Consider the following 24970-nt stretch of genomic DNA (forward strand, 5'->3'; position numbering starts at 1 on the left):
TTTCAGTTAAAAAAAGAAACTGATCTGTTTGGTTTTTTGACCAAAACACTTCATAGACATGTTTTTTATATATTTTTTATATATCTGAGACCTATGCTATTGCCTAAAAATAGCATGATAGGTGACCTTTAAATAAAAAGCAATGTTGATTTTTTTTACAATTTGTTAGTTAATTTACCTTTTTTTTCTCTTCTAAATAACCGATAAGAGTACCGCTAAAAGACCGGATCGATAAGCGGTATCGATACAAGTAGTAGTACCGTTAAAACCTTAACGATACCCATCCCTACTCTAGACACCTAAACATGATCTATTCATTTGTATTTTGTCTAACTTACCACCTCTCTTTCTGGGCCATCTATGAGAGACATGCACAGTGAATGGTAAATGTGTAAATTAGCCAGTTTATTCAGAGCATGAGACATTTCTCTGCTTCTGCTGCTGTGAGTTATGTTTGGGCTTCCCTTTGTGCCTGTATGTAATGATTTAGATAATTGTATATGTGTAGCACAACTAGTTGAAATGTGGTGGATTATTGTTCAAATAAATCTTCTGAGGTTGTTAAATGTGAAATGTACAACTCTGACAGTTACTTCAAGCGCCAAATAGTCAGAGCAGAAAGTGTTTTAGTTAAATCTGAGGTTGAAATTAACCAAAGCATGTGTGACTCGTGTACACAAATGGAAGCTATTTAAAAAGCTCTTTGCAAAGTCGAACCTGATAACAAAGCATGTTATCGTGCTCCAACTATTGTTTTCAAAAACTATCTCTTGACAAATGTGGGGTTTTTTAAAACCTCAATGTGGCAGAAGTTCAGGAAGGCCAACTACCAAATGAAAAAAAAAGATTATTCTCTCTTCAAAGGAGTTTTCTCATTTCATTTTCCAAGTAAAAGTTTTCTTGAAGTGGTTCAGAGGAGTAACTGTGATGTCCCATCTCCCTTTGTGGTGCTGCGTGTTTTTATCAAGATTTTGTGAAGCTCCATTTTCTGAAATGAAGATATGGTATTCATAGACAGGCATGAAATCCTATGTTACGCCCCCATCCTCTTCTCAACAGCAAATTAATTATGACGGCAACGGCTGGTTAAGTGCTGCATGACTAATCAACTCTCGTATAGTCGGAACAAAAATCAGAAGAGGTCCATATCTTGTTCGTAGCTGCCCTTATGGCTCAATATATAAAAAGTTCTATACGATGTAACAAAGTGAGGTATTTAGCCTAAGTCATACTGTATGTGTTACTGATATTGAACAATGAACCACAATCTTAAAGATTTACATGATAAACCATTTATTTTCACCCTAATGATTTTTTGTTTCAAATCAAAAGTATTATTGAATAATCACAAGTAAATGTAGACCGACTAAGCTTTTCTAGCAATCATTTAGTGCCACAAATGAGCTGTTGTGTGTAGCAGACGGGAGATAAGAGCATGTTTGAAAACAATTTAGCCTTTGTATGTGACTAAATGAGGCTGTCTGATAAGTGTGTCTTTTCACTTTAGATACTCAATTTACGAACGCTCTTAGCAATTATTATTTGAAGTTTGTTTTATCTCTTTTAATGAGAAAACATATTATCATGGAAGGTGATTAACAGGAGGTCAATGGCTTATAGATGTTTCTGGGCATTAGGAATAAGGCATATCAATAATGGCTTTTATGTAGAATAGATATCTGTTATAAAGATGTGTGTTGTCAGTCAGGGCTCTTCCTTCAAATAAGTTAAATAAACAGAAACCGACACTAGCAGAGTTAATTTTAGTAGCCTTAGTCATGCTGCAGTTGACTTGTAAAATGTATGATTCCAACTTTACGTCTTCAAAATCATGTCTAAAACAAAAAATGTGGTCCAGCATTGAATATGCTTCAAGGGATAGTTGGAGAAGCCTGTGACATAAGATTTTCAACTACATAATTACTCTGTAACTATGTCAGATTGACAATAAAGAACCTTGAACCTTGAAATGTAAAAAAGGCAACGCTACAGGGGTGTGAAACCGCTGCAGGCATGTGATATATGGTTTAAGTATTCACTTGTGCATTTCTTGTTATTCATGGTTGGATAGGGTGCTTCACTCTGGTGGAGCAGAAATGAACTTTCTTTAATAAACCTGCAGTTTGTGTCTGCTTCATTTAAGAGAGCGATGGATCATTTGTTTATGCTATTATCATATATTACAGAGTAGGTGCTGCTATTGAAAATTGCATCCTTCCTGTTTTCAGATGATGCATCACTGTTCAGAATGTCTTGTCAAAGCATCCGACAGAATGCTTTTTCACTTTTTGCACTTTTAACAGATTTGTATTGGATCTGTCAACTTCTTCTTTTTTTGCTTAGTTATAGCATAGTCATGCATTCAAAGAAGGAAACCTGTTTGTCCTTTTGATGAGATGTATTTCGAACTTTCAAAAACTTTTGTGCAATCTAAGCGCACTGGAATGTTTGTCTTCGTATTAACATGCACAGCCATGAGGCTATTTTCACCCAAGACTGCTTTTGTCATCAGAACCTCTTGTTCAGCCATTTTTTTGGCACTCCCAGTTCATCACCACTGACAGTTTGCTTAACGATGGAAAAGCAACAAGAACAAGGACCTTAAGAAATCAATATGCACATCTTTATGGCTGGGATCTGCTGTGCTCACATTTTGTCTAATCGCCATTATATTGGGGTCATCTGAAAGTTAGTAAATGAACTACGTGCAAAGGAGTCAAATATTCTCCTTGTTCATTTTGCCTTACTGAGTTCAGCCATTTGATCTCTCTTCTTGCAACACAACACCACAAGTGTAAGAAGTGCTCCTGGTTATAGCTTGCATTGTAGGGCTGCCCTACTGTATATTAGTAAATCCATCAACTAATCATTACTTTACATTTTATTTAGCTCATCCAAAGTTACTTACAATAAATGCAATAAACCATGAAGATACAAACTTATATTAGCAAGAGTCCTGTAAGTACATTCGTTTTCGATAAGCCAAAACATTTGAAGTGCTACTCAGAATCAGAATACCTTTATTAGTCCCACAGAGGGGAAATGTACGTTGTTACAGCAGAAAAAGAGCCACAGACAGCTTAATGTTACATATGTTGCATGCATTAAAAAGTATTAAAGTAAAAAATAAAAAGTTATAATAAAAATAAAAAGTTACACAATTTACAAAATACACATCCTGTAACAGTTCTTAGGATTTAGCAGCCAGGTATATATTGCACAGTTATTAACGGCATATTAATGGGCCGCCATTTGTCCATCCCTGCACTAGATGGACTCTCCTTTGCTGTAGCTGAGCCTGCGCATGATTTCAGTGTTGTCAACTGGTTGTATAGTCTGACCGCTGCAGGAAGGAAAGACCTGCGGTATCGCTCCGTGAGACAGCGGGGGTGCAGCAGCCTGACACTGAAGGAGCTGCACAGTGAGGACATGGTGTCCTGGAGGGGGTGGGACACATTGTCCAGCAGGGAGGACAGCTTGGCTGCCATTCTCCTGTCTCAGACCACCTCCACAGTGTCCAGAGGACTCCCCAGGACAGAGCTGGTCATCCTTACCAGTCTGTTCAGTCTCTTCCTGTCAGCAGCCGAGATGCTGCTGCCCCACCATAGAAAATGGCTGATGCCACAACAGAGTCACAAAAAGTCTGTAATGGTTTCAAATAAGACAAAACTTTCTAAGTGCTATAGGGTTATAAGGTGCTGACTGACTTATTTCCCAGAAACGTATGAGCACGTCTCCCTTTCTCTTTAAAATCGTATTGTCTTAGTTGACTAAGAATGTCTATGTCAAGGACAACTCCAAATGCATACATGTACATATCTGTGTAATGTATTTGCATGCAATGATAAGTCAATTATTACAAATATATCAATATCTTTGCCAACTGTGACATTAGACAAGTTGTCTTAAATGTCTCACGACTGCTATTAGAATATTTTCAAATAAGTATTCAATACAAAATTGCATACCCCTTGCCCTCAATTTGCTAATACAAAAGTTGTAACAAACATTAATTAACTTTTCACAATCCTTAGTCCTGATTTATTGCACTCACCACATACATCAGTACAGTACTTATGCTTAGGGACTAATACATATTCTAATAGTGATTCAAATGTAATGTTGTGCAACCTTCACAGGCCACTAACCGCTTCCTCCTGCTGTTTATGGTGGAGGAGGACACGGAGACGGTGTTTCTGATCTTGTGGAGTGGTGCCTAAAACCCTGAAGTGAGTTAGCATTTTAGCACTTCTTTTTTTTTACCACGAAAATAGCTCTAAATAAAGTCTGTGGTTGACACAAATTTAAGAGATGGATTACGTTTTGTTCTACGACATTAAATACATCAGCAGTGACCCCACTGGTGATTTTTGAAGAGTTTATGTGTCTGAAAAACAATGTTTGTTAACAAGTGGCTGAATGCAGCTTACTTCCGGGTCGGCATACAAAAATACGTCATCACTGCACTTAGGGCTGCACGATATATCGTGTTGTGACGATAATCTCGTAATCTTGTAAAATGCCTTGTCTTTTATGCTGCTGCAACAAAAACAATTTCCCAAATTGGGATCAATAAAGTACCATCTTATCTTATCTTATCTTATGCGCATGCGCGATATTGACATCGCAGGACGTGCGATATATTTCTTTAATATTTTCTTTATTTTTTTTTTAGGACGCGCAATATTAGTAGGCAAATTAACTCAAACACGTCATGTTACAATTATTTTACTGCTTGCTACAAAAGGAAAACTTGCACAGCTCTCATGTCAGGGGTACTTGAGTGAGTGACATGCAGGCTCTGCATGCACAGCAAACCACCAATCACAACCATTCTTGATCAGATCACAGCAGGATAACCGAGCTAGCTCAGCTTATTGCTCTGATAACTTAAGATCCAGAAGTCCGTGACTAAAATCCTTCATCCGGTTAAATATTGTTAAAAAAATACCAATTGTATAGCATTAAAGTTCAAGAAAGGATGGTTTGCGGACAAAGAAAACTGTCTTTTCTTCAATTCCTGTATTTTTTCATATCGCAATATATATCGCAGGGGAAGAAAATATCGCAATGTCAGTTTTTTCCAATATCGTGCAGCCCTACTGTAACTGCACCACTCTATTGCTGTGCCGAGTTTGTCTTTGCATGCAGACCTTCAGCTTTCAGATCATGTATCTCTTGCACTGATTTGAATGGCAGGCACGAAGCAGCTAACACTAGTCAGCCATTAGAGAATAATCAGTGGAGAAGTGTTGGCCCCGTGTAGAATTAGAATTGACAGGCATGTTTAAATGTGTGTTAAGGGATCGTTGATACAATGCCTGGAACCAGTTGTTGCTATGGCTGCCAATTTGAGAAGTTAAAGTTGAGAGAAGAGGTGTTCAGCGATATATTTCACACTCCAAGGATGTTATTAGTGAACAAACAACTGTTTTATAATTCACCTGGAACATATTCCATTCTCTTTTGAGAAAACCCTTTATTATCCTTGAAAGGACTTTATACAAAACTAATTTCATATTCAGATCTTCAGATCAGGGGAGCACTGGTTCAATCCCCACTGCAGTCAGCATGTCGTTGTGTTCTTGGGCAAGACAAGTATGTAAGTCGCTTTGGAAAAAAGCTTCTAACAAGTGACATGTAATGTAATGATTGAATATTGCCTCCAAATGGCTCTCAACATGGAGACAGGTGAGACGTTGGCTAGTAGCTAACAATGCTAACAGTTCAAACAGCCAAATTACTGACAGGGCTACCAGTGCTAACCAGAGGTAGAACCAGAGGGTGGGCGTTATGTTCCGCAACAACGCACTTGGTTGGGAAGTCTTTTTCAGCTGTAACCACCATATGACTTTTGCATTCTCTGCTCAGCACACCATTACTCCACTATATCTTTAACAGAGTTAAAAAGTGTTTGTTGCTATATTAATGTTCTGAATGTCTTATAGATGACCTTTTGGAATAATTTGTATTTCTGACTTTTATTTCTTCTTTACTCTGCATATATCAATTTAGAGTTGATTGGAGAAGTACTATTTCACATGCTAGTGTGTACAACATAATTAAAGTGCACAGTCTAAGACTCACTAGATCAGGGATGGGGGTGGGGGCCACATAATTGATGTACTGGCCACCAGGGGGCCGCAGATTCACTTGGAACACACACACACACAAATTCCATGTATTGCATGTAATTATTAACAAATATACTAAGTCTGACATCTTCATTGACATTTTACAATCTTTCAAGGAACATCCTCTAATAAGCTCACTAAACCAATATCAGTTCACAGAAATGTTATTTAATTTTAGCAAGTGGCATGTTTGTATTGAACAGGTTATTTAACAGTGGAATAAAACTATTTTAAACTATTGGAAAGCACGGAAAATGTGTGTGCATTAAGATTAACCATTAAGATGACATAAACATGAAGTCATGAACACTAACCCGGACATTAGTTGTCTAACTTGAACCTAGCTAAGACACTTGTAGCCTGTCTCTGCTGACGCACAATAAGGGGAATGTCAACACAGACACCTGTCAACCCGCACTCTGCTGTTCCTCAGCGCCGCCCCCCCTCCCTCCCACTGAAATTATGAATTTAGTATAGTATAGTAATCATAGATAACACGGCAGGGTCCGTGACAGTTTGTTTTCATCTGATTTCAAATAAACAAAGTCATGGTTTTTAGAATATTAAACTTGTTTCGCCAAATTCAGATGATAAATAAAACTTTTAAGCTTGTAAAGGCATAATTACAAGCGGTAACTTAACGTTACAGCAGGCATAACAACAGCCGGTGTTTCTTGTGAGTGTTTCCCCGGGAAACATGATTTCAGTGTTGTCAATATTTATCATATGAGTAAATACTTCAGTCGCGATTTCCATTCATGAGAAATAAGAGACAGCTCTGTGTACAGGGTGGGTATGTATCTGTCATGCACTTACTTTCAGTTTTTTTGACCGACTACATGCTCAGTTGACTTTATCAAGCATTGCCCCGGGTCTACCTAGCCAAGCACTCAGCCTGACAGAACCTTTGATGCCTCAGTGCCCCTACTCCACATACATGCTCTTTGTCTCTTTGTATTCTTTGCCCTCTTTGTTTTTTATTCCTATTGTCATGGGAAACACACTTCCATTTTTTCAACGATTCAAATAATTCATCAATTAGTTACTGCTGCTTGTCCCCAAGCATGAGATGTGGGTGTTGTGAGCGAGCATATTTAAAAAAAACTCCGGTTCAGCTAGCTAAGGCTCTTCAATGTTCTTTAGCTGGAAGAATCACTCCAGTGGCTACGATGAAAATGAGACTCTCAGGCTGCAAGTAAAGGCCTCATTTACTTTTATTTTTCACACATCAAGTGAGGCAATAAACTCCGATTACAGTTAGACAATTACCATTAAAATGTGTGAGTTATCATTAATGGGAACATGTTTATGTGGGATCAAAAAAGTAATGTTTTTCAACCTTTTCCCATATGAAGGTTTTTGGCTCTTTTTTTTTTGTGCCAGTTCAGTGCAAACAGTGGTGAGTGCAGATATATACACACAAAATCAATCTTGACACATATATATGACGTGATTTGATGGAGGGCATAGATAGGCTACCCTTTTTCCTTGGATGGCCGTGTGTTTTTTTTTACAGGCACTTTGTCACTTTCAGTGTCGCCAGGATCTTACCTTGACTGTTGCTCTCTGCTGTCATGATGCTCTTGATGACCATTTGCTTCTATACTCTCCCTCTATATATCTCCCTCTCTCAACCTAACACACACAAACACACAGCTGTTGCATTTTAACCTTATGATGATTAATGAGTCTGTGTCATCTTTTTATCAGTGTAATCCAGGACAAGTTCTGTGGCATCATCAACATCTCCGTAGAGGCGCTGCATGATGTTATGACAGAAGATTCTGAAACAGGCACCTTCAAAGAGTAAGTATGCATGTTTCTTACGAGAAAACCAAGAACAATTCTTAAACACACAAGTGAATTACGTTTTAAGTTTTAGAAAGCTCTTGCATGATACATGAAGATGTTTGAAATGTTGTTATGAAGCAGTGACACTGCAGATTTGCTGTTGGGTTTTTGCTTTGATATATCAAAAACAAGAAGATGGAATGTAAATTGTTGCAATAAAAGCAGTCCCTTACATTACAGCCCCACTTTGAATGTGACACACTCTCCCCTCTGGCTGTCTTTCCTAAGAGCATTGTGCTCCTTTCTTTATAGATGTTAACCTACTGTACATGAAAACTCCCTGAATACTCCAGTGGGAACTAAAAGATTGAGCAGAAAGATTAGGATAAATGTTTCTTAGTTTGCAGCTAATGTGTTTAATTGTTTTAAAGGGGACCTATCATGCAAAATGCAATTTGTGATGTCTTTTATACATAAATATGTGTCCCCGGTGTGTCAGGGAACTCACGCAGCGTCAGAAAATAAAACACTTTCTCTTTTCCTCCGTACCCACATCTTTTAATAACGGGGGTACAACGAGCGGATACAGATTTGCTGCCGATATGACGTAATTTCGGATGGTGGACCCACAGAGAGTTGCTATCAGAAACAATGCCTGACGTGTTTTGGACGTAATATGGTCTTTGTTTACATTAGCAAGCATCGCTAACACTCAGAGCTAACCTGTACTGGAGAGCACATGTGTTTAAAAAGCAGGAAATAAAAAAAGGAACTCACCTTGTGGTGACCCCGTGAGAGAAAAAGCATTTGAGCTCCATACTGTTTCAGAAATAATCCTTGATGTGGTTTAGAACAGGATGGCGTTTTATCACAGCAGAATTTAACTTTATCTCCGGTAGAATTCTGATTAGGCATTAGCTCCGCCTCCTCTTTTTTTTTAAGCTAAGGACCCAAAATCCACGTTTCGCTAACAGGGCTGGAATAGAGGGATGATGTCTAAAATGCATGATCTGTTTGTATTTTGAGAAAAACACATCATAGACATGTTTTTATATATTTTTATATATCTGAAACCCATAATATATGCCTAAAAATAGCATGATAGGTGCACTTTAATAACTGTTGTTTCTCAGTTAATGCAATCAACTGAGACAGAAAGCAGTCGGTATTGTCATTGTGTCCATCTTTAGTGAAAGCAAAATCAATCTCTTATCATAAATAGTTTGGAATTGTTCTTGTGTGATAATGAATCACAAAGAAAGTCTTGGATAAATCCTGTACAATAGATGCTGAATGGCAAACCAATTCAGCTTCATACTTTGCATAGGATCACTGTGTAATATGTAAATAACTAAAACCCAAGTAATTAAAATTGGAAAAGAAAAGTTAAACTACAAAATTCTTAAAAGTAGACATTTTGACATATCAAGCTTTTTAACAGATAACACAACTTTTATTTTAATTTCAAGGATCTGTGTGTCCTCATGAGGTATTCATTTCATTTCAAACCTTTATTTATCCAGGTGTATCCCATTGAGATCATTGATCTCTTTTTCAAGGGAGACCTGCTCAAGTAGATTCCACATGAAACATAAAAACATAAAACAACAGAACAACAAAAAGGACATCATACAGCATCATTACAGGGATTACAATTTACATAACTATCCACATGAACAGGTACCAACAGCATCCGATTGAGTAGTATCCAACCAAGCTTTAAAAACATTTAGTGGCAACAGATTGCTCAGTTTCCATTTCAATTGCAGACTATTCCAAGACAGAGGAGCTGCACATCTAAATGTTATCTTCCCTAAGACAGTTCTAGCAGTTGGCACATTTAATAAAACCACAGCATGCGATCTCAGGCAGTAGCCACTTACAATTCGCCGTGAGATCAGGGAGCAGATATAGGATGGAAGTTTCCCTAACATGGCTTTGTATATAAAAATGTACCAGTGACTGAGCCTCCGTACAGTTATCTAAAACAGGCTCTGGTGTCTTTTTAGCTTTTGAAAAGAGCATTACCTTGGTTTTATCAACATTTAAAAGAAGCTTTAGTTCAGAGAGCTGAGTCTGAATAATGTTAAAAACAGCTTGCAATTCAACAACAGCCTCCTTAATGGAGGGACCTGCACAGTACATCACGGTATCGTCCGCATAAAAATGTAAGGTTGCTCCATCGACATTTTCACCTAAACTATTGATGTAGATGGAGAATAAAAGTGGACCTAAAACAGAACCTTGTGGTACACCATTAGTAATGTTTAACCACTCAGAAGTGAGCCCATCAAACTGAACACATTGGGACCTTTCAGAGAGGTAGTTCACAAACCACCCCACTGCGTGGCTGGATATGCCAATACTGACTAGCCTCTGCTTCAAGATGCGATGATCGACGGTATCAAACGCTTTGGACAGGTCAACAAATAGAGCTGCACAACTCTGCTTATTATCTAAAATACTCGCCATATCATTCACCACTTTCATTGTTGCAGTGATGGTGCTATGTTGCTTTCTGAAGCCTGACTGATGTTTAGACAGGATGTCATTTGTACATAAATGCAGAGTATAATCTGCTCTGTACTTCCTGAAGAGAAAGTCTGTGTTGGAGCAGCCTAGTTTTTTGATGATTTGGACACCAATGTACTTGTATGAGTACACCCTCTCCACTTCTTCCCCCTGTACAATAGTTGAGATGCTTCCTTTCAGCAATGGTTGTTACACCATGTGAAAAAGCTGTGTCCCAGAGGTCGCGTTAACCGAATATTTTCCGTCTACGGATTTTTTTTAACAATGACGGAAAAATCTGAAAGCCGTCCGTCATTTTGACAGATTAGAACAAACTCAGAACAGCGCCAAAGTTTCCCCGCAGCGAGGCTCCGGTGTTATGCCGTGTTATGCATGCCCGCCCAAAAGGAAATTATAAAGTTTGCTGAACAAATCAACAAATGTCTGTGAGTATTTGCATTACGCTGTGCGCGCTCCCGCGAGGCGCTGTGGGCATGCATAACGCGGCGCTGACAGTTCACGAGCGTGCTCTCCACCCCCCCCCCCGGCAGAGTTATGTACAGGCCGATGGGTAATAATGTATTTTGACGGAAATGTTGCGATCCTGTCCGTCAAAATGACGGGCAGCGAAAAAGTCTAGCGCAACCTCTGCTCAGTCCTCTGATCTCACCATTGTCATTGTTGACTCAGCCAACAATGGAGAAGTATTTTGAAACTTTTGAACATAGGACGAAAAAGAGTAAAACTGGAAGTCTGGGCTGTAGCTAGTGGAAATAATTGGTACCACTGCATTCCTTTGAGGTGCGCTGGTGTTGCTGTTAAATTCTCCACTATGTTACCTGTTGGAGTCTTAACTGTGTCTGCTGTTTGGTCATTTGCGCTGTAGTGATATGAGATTTGTGAAGGGGTAAAAACACAGTGTAATTGTTCCCTAGTTTACATTTGAATAAGTTAGAGTTTAGAAACAACTGTGTTAAAGTTTTTGATCACCAGTTGGCAATGCCACATGTTAAAGTCACTAAATGTGACATTTAAGACCCACTACCGTATCTCTCCTCACAATAAGGATCAAGTAAAAACGACAAAGGAAATAAAAGACGTTGCAGACTTGGACTGAGCTCAAAGGTTTTGCTTGTGATTCTCTCTGCATGCTGATGAACCAATCTGAATAGCAGGCAGGCAGGGCTGTGCATTACAGTGCCAGAGGGTTCAGCCTTTTTAGTGTGTCTGTGTGAGTGAATGCTCACTGTTCAGAAATGTTCTCCTACTGTCCAGGTTTATGTGTCGTTATTAATATTGAGTTGAATATTATTGTGTTTGCAGCTGCATGCTGATGACCAATTTTGAGGAACCCAAGCTGAGTGATGATGAGGAGCCACCAACTGAGCAGGACAAGAGGAAGAAACTGGTCAGTGAAATACTAGCACACTATTATACAGTGGTAGATAAAGCCTTTTGTATTGTTCTAATTGTAATATGAAATGTTTAGATGAATAGCTCCAATATTTTTGTGTTACTTGTAATGCTGCTGAACATAACGTCCCTGTCCTCTGATAGTCCTCTCTCCCTGTGGTACCTTTTATACTACACTGGCTTTCATAAAACAATATAAAATAATTTAACTAAACTTAGCCCCATGATTTAGAGACCAGTAAATATGTACTTCTCCAGTAAGCACAGAAAAAGGTGGTCACTTCATTCACAGTCAGTCAACAGTTTTAGAGCCACCTCTCAGCTTCAAAAGCTGCTACAGCTGCTTTTCATCATGCAAACCAGTACATCCTCTTGGATGCTTGCATGTGTAATAATAGCCTGCAGTACGCTTCTAGTCACTTAAAGTAAGCACAGGTGTATACCAATTATCAGGACAATGGTGCATTTATGTATGAGGATGCATTCCTCTGCTGCTCTACGTCACACTGTGGAAGCTCAGCAATTGTAACACTACTTCACATTGTAAAACATATTATTTAATTATGATGTTGGTGTTTATTCATTTATATACAATGTAATTTTGCTTGTGTTTTAATGAAGAAATACATATGCATTTATTTTGAAGATTGACTTTGTGTGACTTATAGCACTGTGTGTGAGTATGTGTGTAGTTGCTGGGCGGGATCCCAGTGCATTTATCACCTCAGCGCAGACCCTGACTTTTCGCTCCAGGGAATAGAGCAGAGGAGATTTAAAGTCGCGCCTCGCTCTGCTTCTTAACCCGTGTGGGTGTGTGTGCTTGGGGACAGGCATGAATGCATGTGTGAGTGTCAAGGGTGTGCCGATGTGAGACAGTTTTCAGTTTGGAGGTGGAAGACAATTTGGAACATTTATTTTCTCCATTTTTATTTTTATTGTGTTGCTTCTCTTCTTGGCAGTGTGTGAATATCCGTGTAAAAGCATATCTGTGTTTTAAATGTGTATGTTTCTGCCAGTCTAAGAGAGTTTGTGAGAGACAGTATATTTTTAGTTCTAGCACATTCTCCCAATAGTAATAACCTCTAACTAGCTCTTTTGTGCATCAATGCATCACTTTGATTAATATATTCAAACAACAATGCACTTGTCTGAGGAATCAAACATTGCAGTGCGTTGTGATAATATTTAAAGCAGTCACATCTACATTGCCTAATTATATTCAAAGAGTATTCACACTCAGGGGCACGCTACTTTGATCAGCCAACTTTGATCAGCCAACTTTTATCAGAAGCTGCCATGTAAGTCCACCATCTGTTAGGTTAGTTGTTGGGGTCTGCTGCATTGCCAGTCATGCAGCAGGTAAAGGAGGAAAGGCTGGCTATGAAAACTGGAAATGTGGACGTGAAATGTCCCCTGTCTGGGGAAAAAGAAGCATGAGCAAGTAAGAGAGTGAAGCAATGCCAAATAGATAAAGTTGGGCTCACCTTTATGCACAACACAGGTCAAAGCATGAATAGAATAGAGACTTGACTCACCTGCTTCTCCTTTTCCAGGCAAGTCCCAAATCCCCTGACTTAACCCTACTATGTTCCCTATTCATTCAGTGCATATGAATATTTGTTTGCACTCTTACTTATTTGCTTTCTGTAATTGTATGAACATTAGTGTCTTTGAGGGGTTGAACAAATATCATACAGAGGATCGAAGAATAATATGCCACATTTGTGTTCAAGTAATTGTTATTGCAAGTTTTCAACTTGTAAATAGCATTACATCATCTGAAAAACAGCATTTAAGGAAGAGGTTTTGGAATTGACATAAACAAATAGACAAGCGGCATCTGCTGATTGAGATGATATGATCGGCAGCCATGTTATTTTCTAAGGTATCCTTCTCTACAGCTCTGTATTTGCATAGCATATTAGACAAAATCTTTATGGTTTCCTCAAATAAATCTGGTAAGTTGTAAAAAGTGGCAGAGACACAAAATAAAACTGAACATTCTAACTAAGTACACACACGTCCTTTTATTAAAAGACTTGATCCATTCTGGCACTTTAATTTCACTTTCTGTTATATCCCACCCCTTCTTTTCCCCCTCATTTGTCCTTATCTCACTTCCTCACGCCTCCCCTTGTCAAGCAGTCTCATCACAGTTTCTCTGCCTGCAGGTGATATTCGTATGATTGTGCTGGTTTGTCTTGTTGAATTAGATTGTGTTGCTTGCTTGCGGGCAGCTGCAATCTTACATAAAAGATGAAGAGAGTGAATACAGGGAAAAAGGAAAAATTGCTTGGATCACAAATCCAATAGTGCCGTCCCTTCTTTGTTACTATAATTTACAGTTTTTATAGAATACCTTTGTATTAGGTCTTTAGGTGGTCCCCTTTGTTTATCCAGTTCGACCTCCTGGAATTTTTCCTCACTGGTGGTTATTACGTAATCTGGCTTTTCTCTACCAGTTCCAGATCATTCTCTCTTAAGGCCCCTACACACCAATCTGACACCAAAGAACACGTCCCAACGGACCCGACAGTTGTGTCGCCTCACGTCTCCAACAGTCGCACTGGAACACACCGCAAAGACTTCAGCCGACGGCCAAGTAGCACGTACGAACTGCGCATGCGTGAGTGGCAATAACTCCTTACCAGCAGGCGGCGGTAGTGTGTATTCGTCATTCAAAAGAGGCAACAACCGGAAGGGAGGGTGTTTCTCAATCGCGAGTACGCTTGCTTGGTAGCACATGTCTTCCGAGTCACTTCCTTCAGAAGCTAGGCAAGAATCCTTCCTGGCATTCGGAAAACGAAGAGTGGAACAGGCTAGCAAGTGTGCAGGCCCCGCCTTACATTTTCCGCCACAGATTTGGGGAAATTGGTCCGTGCGCAAAGCATTGTGGGGATTTTAAGGACGCGAAGTCTACCCATGTGCAGCCTCGACATTTCCCCCAAACCAAGGACGCGGCCTCGGTGGAATTCCAAGTATGCTGGAGATTGGAACGGTCCTGCTGCGCCACTTGATGACGTAGCATCCTTGAAATATTGGCTTGGAAGCCAATATCCTCGCGATTGAGAAACGGCCACAGACTGCGTGATAACCGAGAGAAGAAGAACAGACTGCGTGATATAAACAAACAACAAATAGCGTGTGCGTTCCATTTTCACTCTACAGCGAGAAGCTCATGGGGCTTTCCCGAACCTATGTCGAGAGCTGGAGTTAAATGAAATCTCAGATTTGCCTTCTTAATCGTTTGTTTGGGTCCCTCACTTCCGTTTCGCTTCCGTTTCGCTTCTCATGCACTGATTCGCTAGCTGAACAGCCAATCAGAGTGATTTCTTTAGCCGACGGCCTTTTACCGACAGCATACCGATTCAAAACTAAAAAAGAGGAGTAAAAGTAGCTCACGACTTGTTTTATTTTTTGAAAGTAGCTCTCATCCTAAAAAAGGTTGGAGACCCCTGGGTTAAACCTATTCACATTAACATGGCTGTCTCTAGGTCAACACTTTTTAAAGTTTGTAACTTCCAACGTTTAAAGTTGTTGTATATGTACAGTATGTACTTTGTAGTCAGAAATCAAATAGATTCAAAGTCTTTAACTAAGTCAGAAACTAATTGGTTTGAAAGCTGTAAAGGCAGAAAGAAAATTAGCAATTTACCTTTGTGATTAATATTTTAATCCACTTTACTGCCTAAAAGGTGTTGTTTGTGACACCTAAAAGTAAAATGAAGAGAATATTAAATAGCATTATAAGCAGTATCAAGTTAAGAAAGGTCTGTGTCTAATTTCTGATTATCTGGCCCGCCCTCACCAAACTACCTTAAGCATGCCGTGGCTAAGGACCTGAGGGAGAGCAGTGCAAACAACAAAAACCCAGTTCGTCTGGCTGGCCTTTCGATTGTTACTTTGCTAAGCCGTAGTAGATGCTTACGATCCGTACCTATTTATGATACAGTTGCCCAGAGTGGGCAAAAAGGTCCTACGCCCTTTACATTAAGATGGTTCTATGTTTTTCGGTCCTGTCAGAACTTTCCAAAGCAGTAGAGGGCATTGGCGTAGACCAGCGGTTCCCAACCTTTTTCAACTCGGGGCCCACTTAAGAATCTAAAAAATGTTCGCGGGCCAAATTCAACCATAAACAAGATGGACACGTTGTTAATCCAGTAGTACAGACCGATGTCAAGGACTGTAATGACCGTTGCTAAGGAGGATCAAGAAAGAGAAAGGAAAGGAGGGTCAAATTTAAAGAAAATCTTAATAATGAAATGTTTCCTCACAATTCATAATGTTTTGCAAATTATTTGACGGCCCACTTACACTGCCTTCACGGCCCACTAGGGGGCTGCGGCCCAAAGGTTGGGAACCGCAGACTATAGCTCTACTACCACAGAAACATGCGTGGATTCACTTTGAAACCCATCAAGCATCCTGATCAGGCACTGCAGAGATCAATTGTTCAGGACTAATGACAATTATCTCAAGCCAATCAGAGGTCTGCAGTGTTTTAACTCCACCTCCTACTATTGTCCCTGCTCGCTTTTAACCCTGACAAGCAAGCAGGGACAATACCCTTTGGTAATTCGTACAATATTTTAGCTTAATATGACGTTATTTTATTGTTATTTAGAATTGCAATAAACATTATATTGTTTAAAAAGATAGTAGAAGATAATGAAAGCTGTTTTGATATATTTGGTCCAAATTTGTTTAAAAAAGAAAAAAGATTCTTAGCTAAAACTCATGCATTATTGATGACTTAAATCTGATGGAAATGTTTTTTTTATGATAACATCACACGTACAGTTTAATATTTGATTAACATAGTAAAGTGGGAACATGTGGGTTTAGCTTACCTTAAGATGTCCTGAATGGCTCAGCATTCCTCTCGATCGATCAAGCGATTCAGTGGGCGTCTTCATGGGTGCAGCTCTAAGATTTATGGTCCAGGCAGTCTCACCAACACTGCTGCTGTCTCCTGATTAGCCCCTGAATTAATTTGCTGTGTTTTTCTGAGCATGAAGCTAGAGTTTGTTTTGTGTTTTGGAAGCTGTTGACTGCTCCACTCTATCTTGTCAGGGATTTGTAAGGGGCCCCTTTCTTTGATCTGAGTGTTCCAGGCAACTACACTTCACTAACTGATGCTGTGTTGTGGCCTTGGTACATAATACATCATTTGATTCTTGTGCTCCATATATAAGGCCAGCACCATCAAACAAGAAGAGGGAAAGCCAACATCAAAGACCAGTAGGTACTAATGACATGGGCTCCCTCTGTGGTGCTTTGGTGGCACACACACATTCAAGCCTATTCTTTTTTTCCGACTACACACTAACGTACAGGCACAGCTTAATATGCTGGGAGTAGGGCAATGACTGATTAGACTCCAACATGAAAACAAGAGACAAAGGTGCACTATTCCACACAACTCATGGTTATAATGAGGGACTGGTTGCTTGGATGGATCACTGAATATTGATGGAGGCCAGATATGGACCTTAATTTCTGTTTTTTTGCTGTCTCATGGTTTACGCTACTAATGCGCAAGGTTGAATGCAGGTCTCTTCTGATAGGGATTTTTGAAAAAAGCATTTATGTGTCCCTCATTCCTATTCCTATTGCACTTTATATATTGTAGCTGCTACATTATACTGCCATGTGGTAAATTCTTGTATGCTGCTCATGCTCTTTCTGCATATCAGGTATTTATTTTTGCCATGTATATAACTGTCATGTTCATAAATGTTGACTACGGATGGAAATGAGCTCAAAGCTAAAATCCGGCTCATTTACATTTGAAAGCATTATTTTGTTTAAAGTGTTCATCTATGTGCATTGTCCCGGTTCAAATAAACGATTAAATACAAAATTGTAATATCTGCAGTGCTGCAGCAATGCAGATATGGTTAGGGTTTTGTTTTGTAGAAATTGTCTTTCAAAACTTCTGGTTCCAATCTGTATGAAATTGAAACTGTGATGCACAAAGTACTGAAGAACATTTAAAAGAAAAAACTCAACACCATGTTGTTACAAATATGTTTCCTCTTACCCTCTCTAGTGTCCCGTCTTGACATTAGGCTTTGTGCCGACACATTATCAGACACATTACTTCTTATTGCTTTATATATATATATATATATATTGGAGGCACCCAGGTGCAGACCAATTACATACTCCCATTTTAAAAGCCTCATTACTCTGTTTATTGTTTAATGTAGTTTCGATTTATTTGAACAGAATGCTTGGTTTAGTCATTTATAGCATGTGCTCAGGATGTGTAACTGATGAGTTTTTTTGTTCCAGACAATTAGGCTAATGAGTTCGATTTTAGGAGTCCTTCTTCCTGCTGTTGGTATTGCTAATGGCGGGCACATATGATAGAATAATAAACATTATGCTCAGAGTTAGATCATTTGTATTTTAGATTTAAAGATGATTATGCCAATTTTGAGTGAAAAATGTATACATTGAACATTCAGTCATTCTGGGAGCAGCAGAAGTTGATTGTAGTTCAGAATTATAACTCCTTAGACAAACCGGTTGCAGAAGTTTGTGTGTGATTTGGTAGCAATTTTGTCATGCCATGAATTTGTTATAGACAGTACATGTGTTGAATTAAATGCATAAAGAAAACCAAGGTTACTCTAGACCAGTAGTTCTCAACTGGTGGGTCGCGACCCAAAAGTGGGTCGCGGACCCGTTTCAAGTGGGTCGCGGATGTGTGAGTGAAGAAAAAAAAGTTGAAAAAAAAAATTGAATTTTTTTTTTTTTTTTTTTAGAAAAAATGCAAACTTTTATTTTGAAGGACCGATTTTCTAACGCCGGAAGTCCCCACGGAGAATAACTGAGGTAGAACTATTCTTTATACATCCATGGGTACAACTTCAGATAAAAATGAACACGTAATGAAATATGACCCCCGGTTTGATGATTGACAGGTCACAGAACAATGGGAGCTATCTACCCTTACCCACAATTTAAAGTAAGTCACACACAATCTCCTCTTTTCTCTTCTCTCAGCAAGCTGTCAGAACTAAGTGAAAAACAAACAATGGCATAAAATATTATTAATATGTCGGGTAGTAATAGATTTATTTATTTTCTTCTCAGAGTGTACCAGAATGCGTAGTTTATGTTAGTATTTCTAAAAATCTCCTGGGGGAGAATCCCCACAGACCCCCCTGCTGGGGTTGGGTTTTCAGCATGTGTGCCTTTTTATATAGTTCAGCTTTGATTCCATCATCTCATTAAACCTTTTTTAAAAGCATACTTTAGTTCTGTGAAGGGATATATGCACTGTACTTCACTTTTATTAATATTGTATTCTGAAAAGCGTATATATTACAGCACGATTTTTTGTTGAATAGATTTGAGTGCTTCAAAATGTTGGGTCACGATGTATTGACCAAGTAAAAAGTGGGTCCCGAGGCCTAACCAGTTGAGAACCACTGCTCTAGACTAGCAGTTCCCAACCATGGATGTATAATAAGAACTGGATACAGCGTCGGAGGCGGGGTCTCGTTCTTTCCTATGAGAGCTGCTCATTGGCGCATGAAGGCAAAATGGCCCAACTTTTGAGAGAGTGAAACGTCACAGATTACCCGTCATGCCTGGCTGTCAGAGCAGAAGTACCCGTATGTGCGCTCATAGAGCATGCGCAGTTGAGTTGCCCCTTAAGCCCCGCCCCCCGAGCTCCCACTCTCGGCTCACTAGAATGAATGGAGAGAGAAAATAAATCTAGATTCGGCTTTTAGTGCATTTTACAACTTTAAGAACCGAATGATTCTAATAAAGGCTATAAAATAGTTCATACTGGGTAGTTTATTAAAAAAAAATGATCCACCGATTTACAGACGTCTCTTTCCCAATGTTAGTCAATGGGAAAAAGTATTTTTGGGCCGGCTGACGTCACGGACTGATACGGAAGTTGCAGTACAGCCGTTTGGACACAACGAATATTGGGCACAGAGTCCGGCGCACTTCCTGGGGGCTTGTTCCCAAGCTGTGGGCCGCGGCCCCCTAGTGGTCCGCGACGGCATTGCAAGTGGGCTGCCAAATAATTTGCAAAACATTATGATTTGTGTGGAAACATTTTCATTATTAAGATTTATTTTTATTTTAACTTCTTTTCCTTTCTCTTTCTTGATCCTCCTTAGCAACGGTCATTACAGTCCTTGACAGTGGTCTGTTCTACTGGATTTACAACATGTCACATGTTCTGAATTGACCAATCTGAACTTTATTTAGCCTCCGTATTGTTTATGGTTGAATGTGGGCCGCGAACATTTTTTAGATTCTTAAGTGGGCCCTGAGTTAAAAAAGGTTGGGAACCGCTGCTCTAGAGCTTACTTCTATCTAAATTAATAACGTTTATTGCCATTTCGACAAGGTTAATGTTGAATGTAAAACAAGTGCATTAAAAGGGAGTCTGTCTAAAATGAAAAATAAATGACTGCACTATGGTACATTAGGGGTTTTGGTTGTGCCCACGTGTGTCCATCTAATGGTAAAAAGTCATACTCAACACATAGAATAAAAAAATATTAAACTTGTGTTTTTCTTAATAAATCATTTTGTGAAAGTAAAAACCCTACAGCATATTTAACTATTTTTTCCCAATAAATTTAACACAGTTTTGATACGATTCTGAACTGCTAAGTATGGAGCATGGTAAATATTCACCATCCTCTCTCAGTAATCAAAATGGGGCTTAAGTTAAAACTCCAATCAGAGGAGCTCCTCCAGTCAAACGGTAACTGATGGATTGGGGCTATGAAAGGATCCCATTACACGTGCGGGCTTTGACATTTGAGAAGAGGAAGATAAAGAATGAAACCTCTTACATTGTTTCCCTATGGCTGTTATTGCTCAGAGTGAATAGAAAACATTTTCCAGCACTTATTAATTAGTCATGAAATTTCCACTTCATTTTCATTATTTTGTGTAGATTAGCAAAAAGACTGATTTAGTTCCCCTAAATGACCATTCCATTAAATGCAGATGCTTTGATGTTTAAGAAAGGAAATGATAGAAAATGATATCTTATTATTATTACCCTGTGGCTGCAGTTGAGTGAGAGAACTGAAAATGCTTTGTGAAGCTTTGATAAAGTACCAATTAGTCCTGGAATTGTTTGTCATTCAACGTTTTTGTATTATTTAATTTTAATGAACAATTTCATCGTCTCCAGAGGTCCAATGGAGGTATATATTTATAGGAAATGAGTTTCAGTGTGCTATCAATTCACTCTGGGCCACACAAAGCTTTAGTAATGAAGACTTGCCGTTTTTTATATTTATTATTGCTGCTAGTCTCAAGCAGACCATCAGTGTCAACATAATTTGGTTTTGTTGAATAACAGACCTCTCTGATAGGGTTATTTTGCAGCACACAATATAAAGATTCTCCTTTGTGCTGCCTACAGTACGCCCAGCTATCAAAATTAGTTTCCATCTCTGTCACTTCTGAGCTTAACAGCCATTTTTACCAGGAAGGTAGTGTGTTCTGTATACTTTTTCAATGCTAGTAGGATTACTCGGGGGAAACCATGATACATAAATGGACTTTGAAGGGCCTCGAGCCTGTGTTTCAGTAATAAAACTGTGAGGCTGGCCTTGTGCTACATTTGTATATCTCTGTGAGTGGAAAAATATTAGATTCTGCTCTAGAGGGATGGGTGTAATTTACTAAATACAGTGTTCAAAAATGTTAACATTTTTTTTATTGCATAATTGTGGATGTAATTAAAAAATAAATGTCCCTGGGAATAATCTGGGCTTCTAGATGCAGTGTATTCCAGCTCTTTAACAGCTGACATTTTAAAATGTTAAAATGTCAAGCAGCAAAGTAGCCGGTGCACGTACAAGTTATGTTTTTTTTTTAAAAACAAACCTGTAATATATACATTTAAACCACACGTTGTCTATACAGTAAACAAAAACACACTGAAAACAAGTATACAGTGAAAGTACCAGACTTTAGGCTCTGTGGCACTTCAAGGTTGAAATGGGATTAATAAAAGGAATTGTGCACCGGCATGCATAGCATGGTTTAATAATTCAACATCATTTTTTGCTTATTTACATTTCCTAATTTGTATCCACACAAATATTGAGTGTGGATCCTACACTATTTTATTATAAATGAGACCCTGAACAAAACTGCCTCCTGGCCTGCTGTTGAATATATTAAAATCCAATACACTTCAGGGAATGCTAGAATTATTTTACCTGTTATATGTCTGCCTGTATTTGTGTCAATGTTGCAGATTAGATGACGATGCAGCTTAAAGTGTACTCGGTATTTTCACTTTTATTAAATGGGAGTTATTGAACCTGATTTAAGTAATGAGAATAACTGATCTTTGGTCTGACAATTGTGAGTTGTTAAATTGATGTTAATACATCCTAATTACTAATATGAAGCTTATTCAGTCTGTGTGGCTTATTACTGTTGGTTTTGAATGTGTGCTAGTGTTTGTTTATTAATCATATCCCTCAGCTTGTTTTACAATTAATAAACACTTACTTTTTTGAATAATTATTCAAATGAATGTTAATTTTTAATTGATTGCAGTGTTTCCCACAGATCTGAAATATACTTGGGGGGGTGGTGGTAAAGGGGGGGGGGGTGGGGGTTAGAGGTGACATGCCTTTGTGATGTGCAACAACATTAACATTAACTTTTCTGTTGGTCGCTTGTTAGCAGACCCTTCACGCCATGGCAGAGCGAACAAGTACAGGCAGGGCCCATAGTAATAGCCCTATAGTTTAAATCTACTACCCACAAATAATCATATCGACATGGGTTACTATTTAAAAAAAATATGGTAAATGTATTTAGGAACCTATCCATGTGATTTTAAGTGGGGGTGGACCTCAAATCCTCTAGGGGCATGCTCCCCCGGTAAGATTTGTTATTTTATTTTGGAGTTAAATGCATCAATCTGGTGCACTTTGAGGGGCAAATAAAGAGACTAGATCTATGGGAACACCTATATGAAACAGAACTGTATACATTTCAATAATCATAAAATCATGGCCATAACCAATAACATACCATGTCCAATATGACATTTTTTATTCATGCATATTTTACTAATCACTACCCCCTCAAATGGAAATATGTGTTTACATAAATGGTGACCAAACCGTTTGAGACCCACTGAGAACTTAGACTAAGTTAACTATCTAAACACTCAGAGAGTCCTTTACCTCACCTGAGCTGAGGTTATCCCGAGCTTGAATGACACACAGAGACCAATCGAGGGCTTTGATTTATGATCTGTATGACAGTGGCCATGTCGGCAGGCCACATCATGTAGACAGCCAGTCACCCTGTGTGAGGCAGACCCACATCATGTAGACAGCCAGTCACCCTGTGTGAGGCAGGCCACTTAACAGGCCAGGCCATCGGGAAACCCCCCGGTCCTCCCGATGGGTACAGGAGGCGTAGAGCGAGGGATCATTGTCCACAAGTAAATCAATCGCAGAAGGCGTCGTGATGGCGGACGAAAAATATATATATACTTGGGCGGCCGTTAATATACCTGGGCGGCCCGCCCAAGTATAGTCTATGTGTGGGAAACCCTGGATTGATAGCTAATCTTGATCTGTAGTACATCAGCCCGTCATATTGCTGGCAGCAACAGTATTGTCTGGAGAGTTATTAAATCATGCAATGTTTTCTTGATGCTGTTTGCCAAACCTTCCTGCATCATGGGTGATTGACAAATAAACTGTCCCATTTATATAAATATTTTATCTGGCATTTACAAAACAGATGCTGATAAAACAGAATGCCCCACGGTGTGAGGTGTTTAGCACAATGTAGAAGATGATCTTCTCTAGTTTGTAGGCAACCATTATAACATGTTACACTGTAGTTAACATTGAATTCTTCAGTTGAGTGTTGGGAATAGTACTACCAAAATCAAAACTACCAAGCGCAAACTTAAATGTGTCATGATATTACATAATAAAAATAAGTTACCCTGACGAAGTGGCTCTCTTGAGTCTCTACATGTAATTGATATAATTACATCATTATCATGGCAGCAGTTTATTTGAGTGCTAGTTCTCCTCACTGAATAAAAAGATACCTTCCAGAAGTCAAAGGTAGGGTATTTTTATTGTATGTACAGCACTTTGGCTCGACCAAAAAAATTGATTGATTTGAAAGGAACAACATCCTCAGTCCTATCTTTTTTATGTTATTTCCTCTTCAGATTGTCATGCATAAAAGCAGTCTTATTTCTTGTTTTTTTGTATTTAAAGGCCTATGAGACTTGCACACATTCTCTATCTGATATGAAGTACCTGCCTTGTAGAATCCATAATGTATTTCTGACCTTGTGGGGGAAAGTATGAATAGCTGTTTATTTTCTTCCAAAACATGGACTTTGAATAACTGTTGTTAAGAACTGTTGGACCAAAATATAGTCAGCTGCAGATGGAGTTATCATTAAGTAATGTTAACTAAGCTCATTTATATATCACTACAAATGCGATAATATTCTCCTTGGGAAATGAGCTGGCAGAATAACAAAGAAGATATCTCATTGGTCTCGTCAAAGGAAGGTAATTGGTTTGATAGTGCCACTTGAATATTAAACTTAATTCTTGATCTGCATGAATCTACTCTGTCTCGCTGTTTAAATATTAATACAATGATAATATGTTTTTGTTTCTTTTTTTGATAGTTTTAAGTTTCTCAAAATGCAAATATAAATCCAACATAAAACCATACTGTGGCTGCATCCATCAAAAATATTTGAATTTGGTATTATTTAAACAAATCGTTATACTAATCTATTCCTTGAGGAATCATTTCAGCCCTAAACCCTTCTGGTGTCCCTGTAAGAACAGAACATATTGTTTGGTTGAAGGACTGATACATCTATAACCTCTTTACATGCTTTGCCGCTCTCTGTCTCTTTACCAGCTATACACATGAAAGACTGCTGGGCTCACTAACTTGAGCTAATGTCATCGGCCCCAATAGCAAATCCCTATGGCTGTGAGAAAGTGAATACATTTGTTGTTGCATCACAACCCCCCGAAATGACCTTAGTCTCTATCTGAATTTGATCCATTTATTAATAATATTTGAAAGTCTCACAATGGAAA

The 24970-nt window shown here is 38.8% G+C and overlaps 1 protein-coding gene across 1 annotated transcript in view; it reads left to right on the top strand.

Annotated features, from left to right (window-relative positions):
- The window catches only part of ipo11 (importin 11), a 115413-nt gene that overhangs the window by 75736 nt on the left and 14707 nt on the right, over positions 1-24970 (top strand). Inside the window, exons 28-29 of the mRNA XM_034118473.1 lie at positions 7845-7940; positions 11760-11844. Coding sequence (XP_033974364.1) covers positions 7845-7940; positions 11760-11844 — 181 coding nt within the window. The remainder of the gene's footprint in view (positions 1-7844; positions 7941-11759; positions 11845-24970) is intronic.

Source organism: Trematomus bernacchii, unplaced genomic scaffold (genome assembly GCF_902827165.1).
Source record: "Trematomus bernacchii unplaced genomic scaffold, fTreBer1.1, whole genome shotgun sequence".
NCBI classification, from domain to species: Eukaryota; Metazoa; Chordata; class Actinopteri; order Perciformes; family Nototheniidae; genus Trematomus; species Trematomus bernacchii.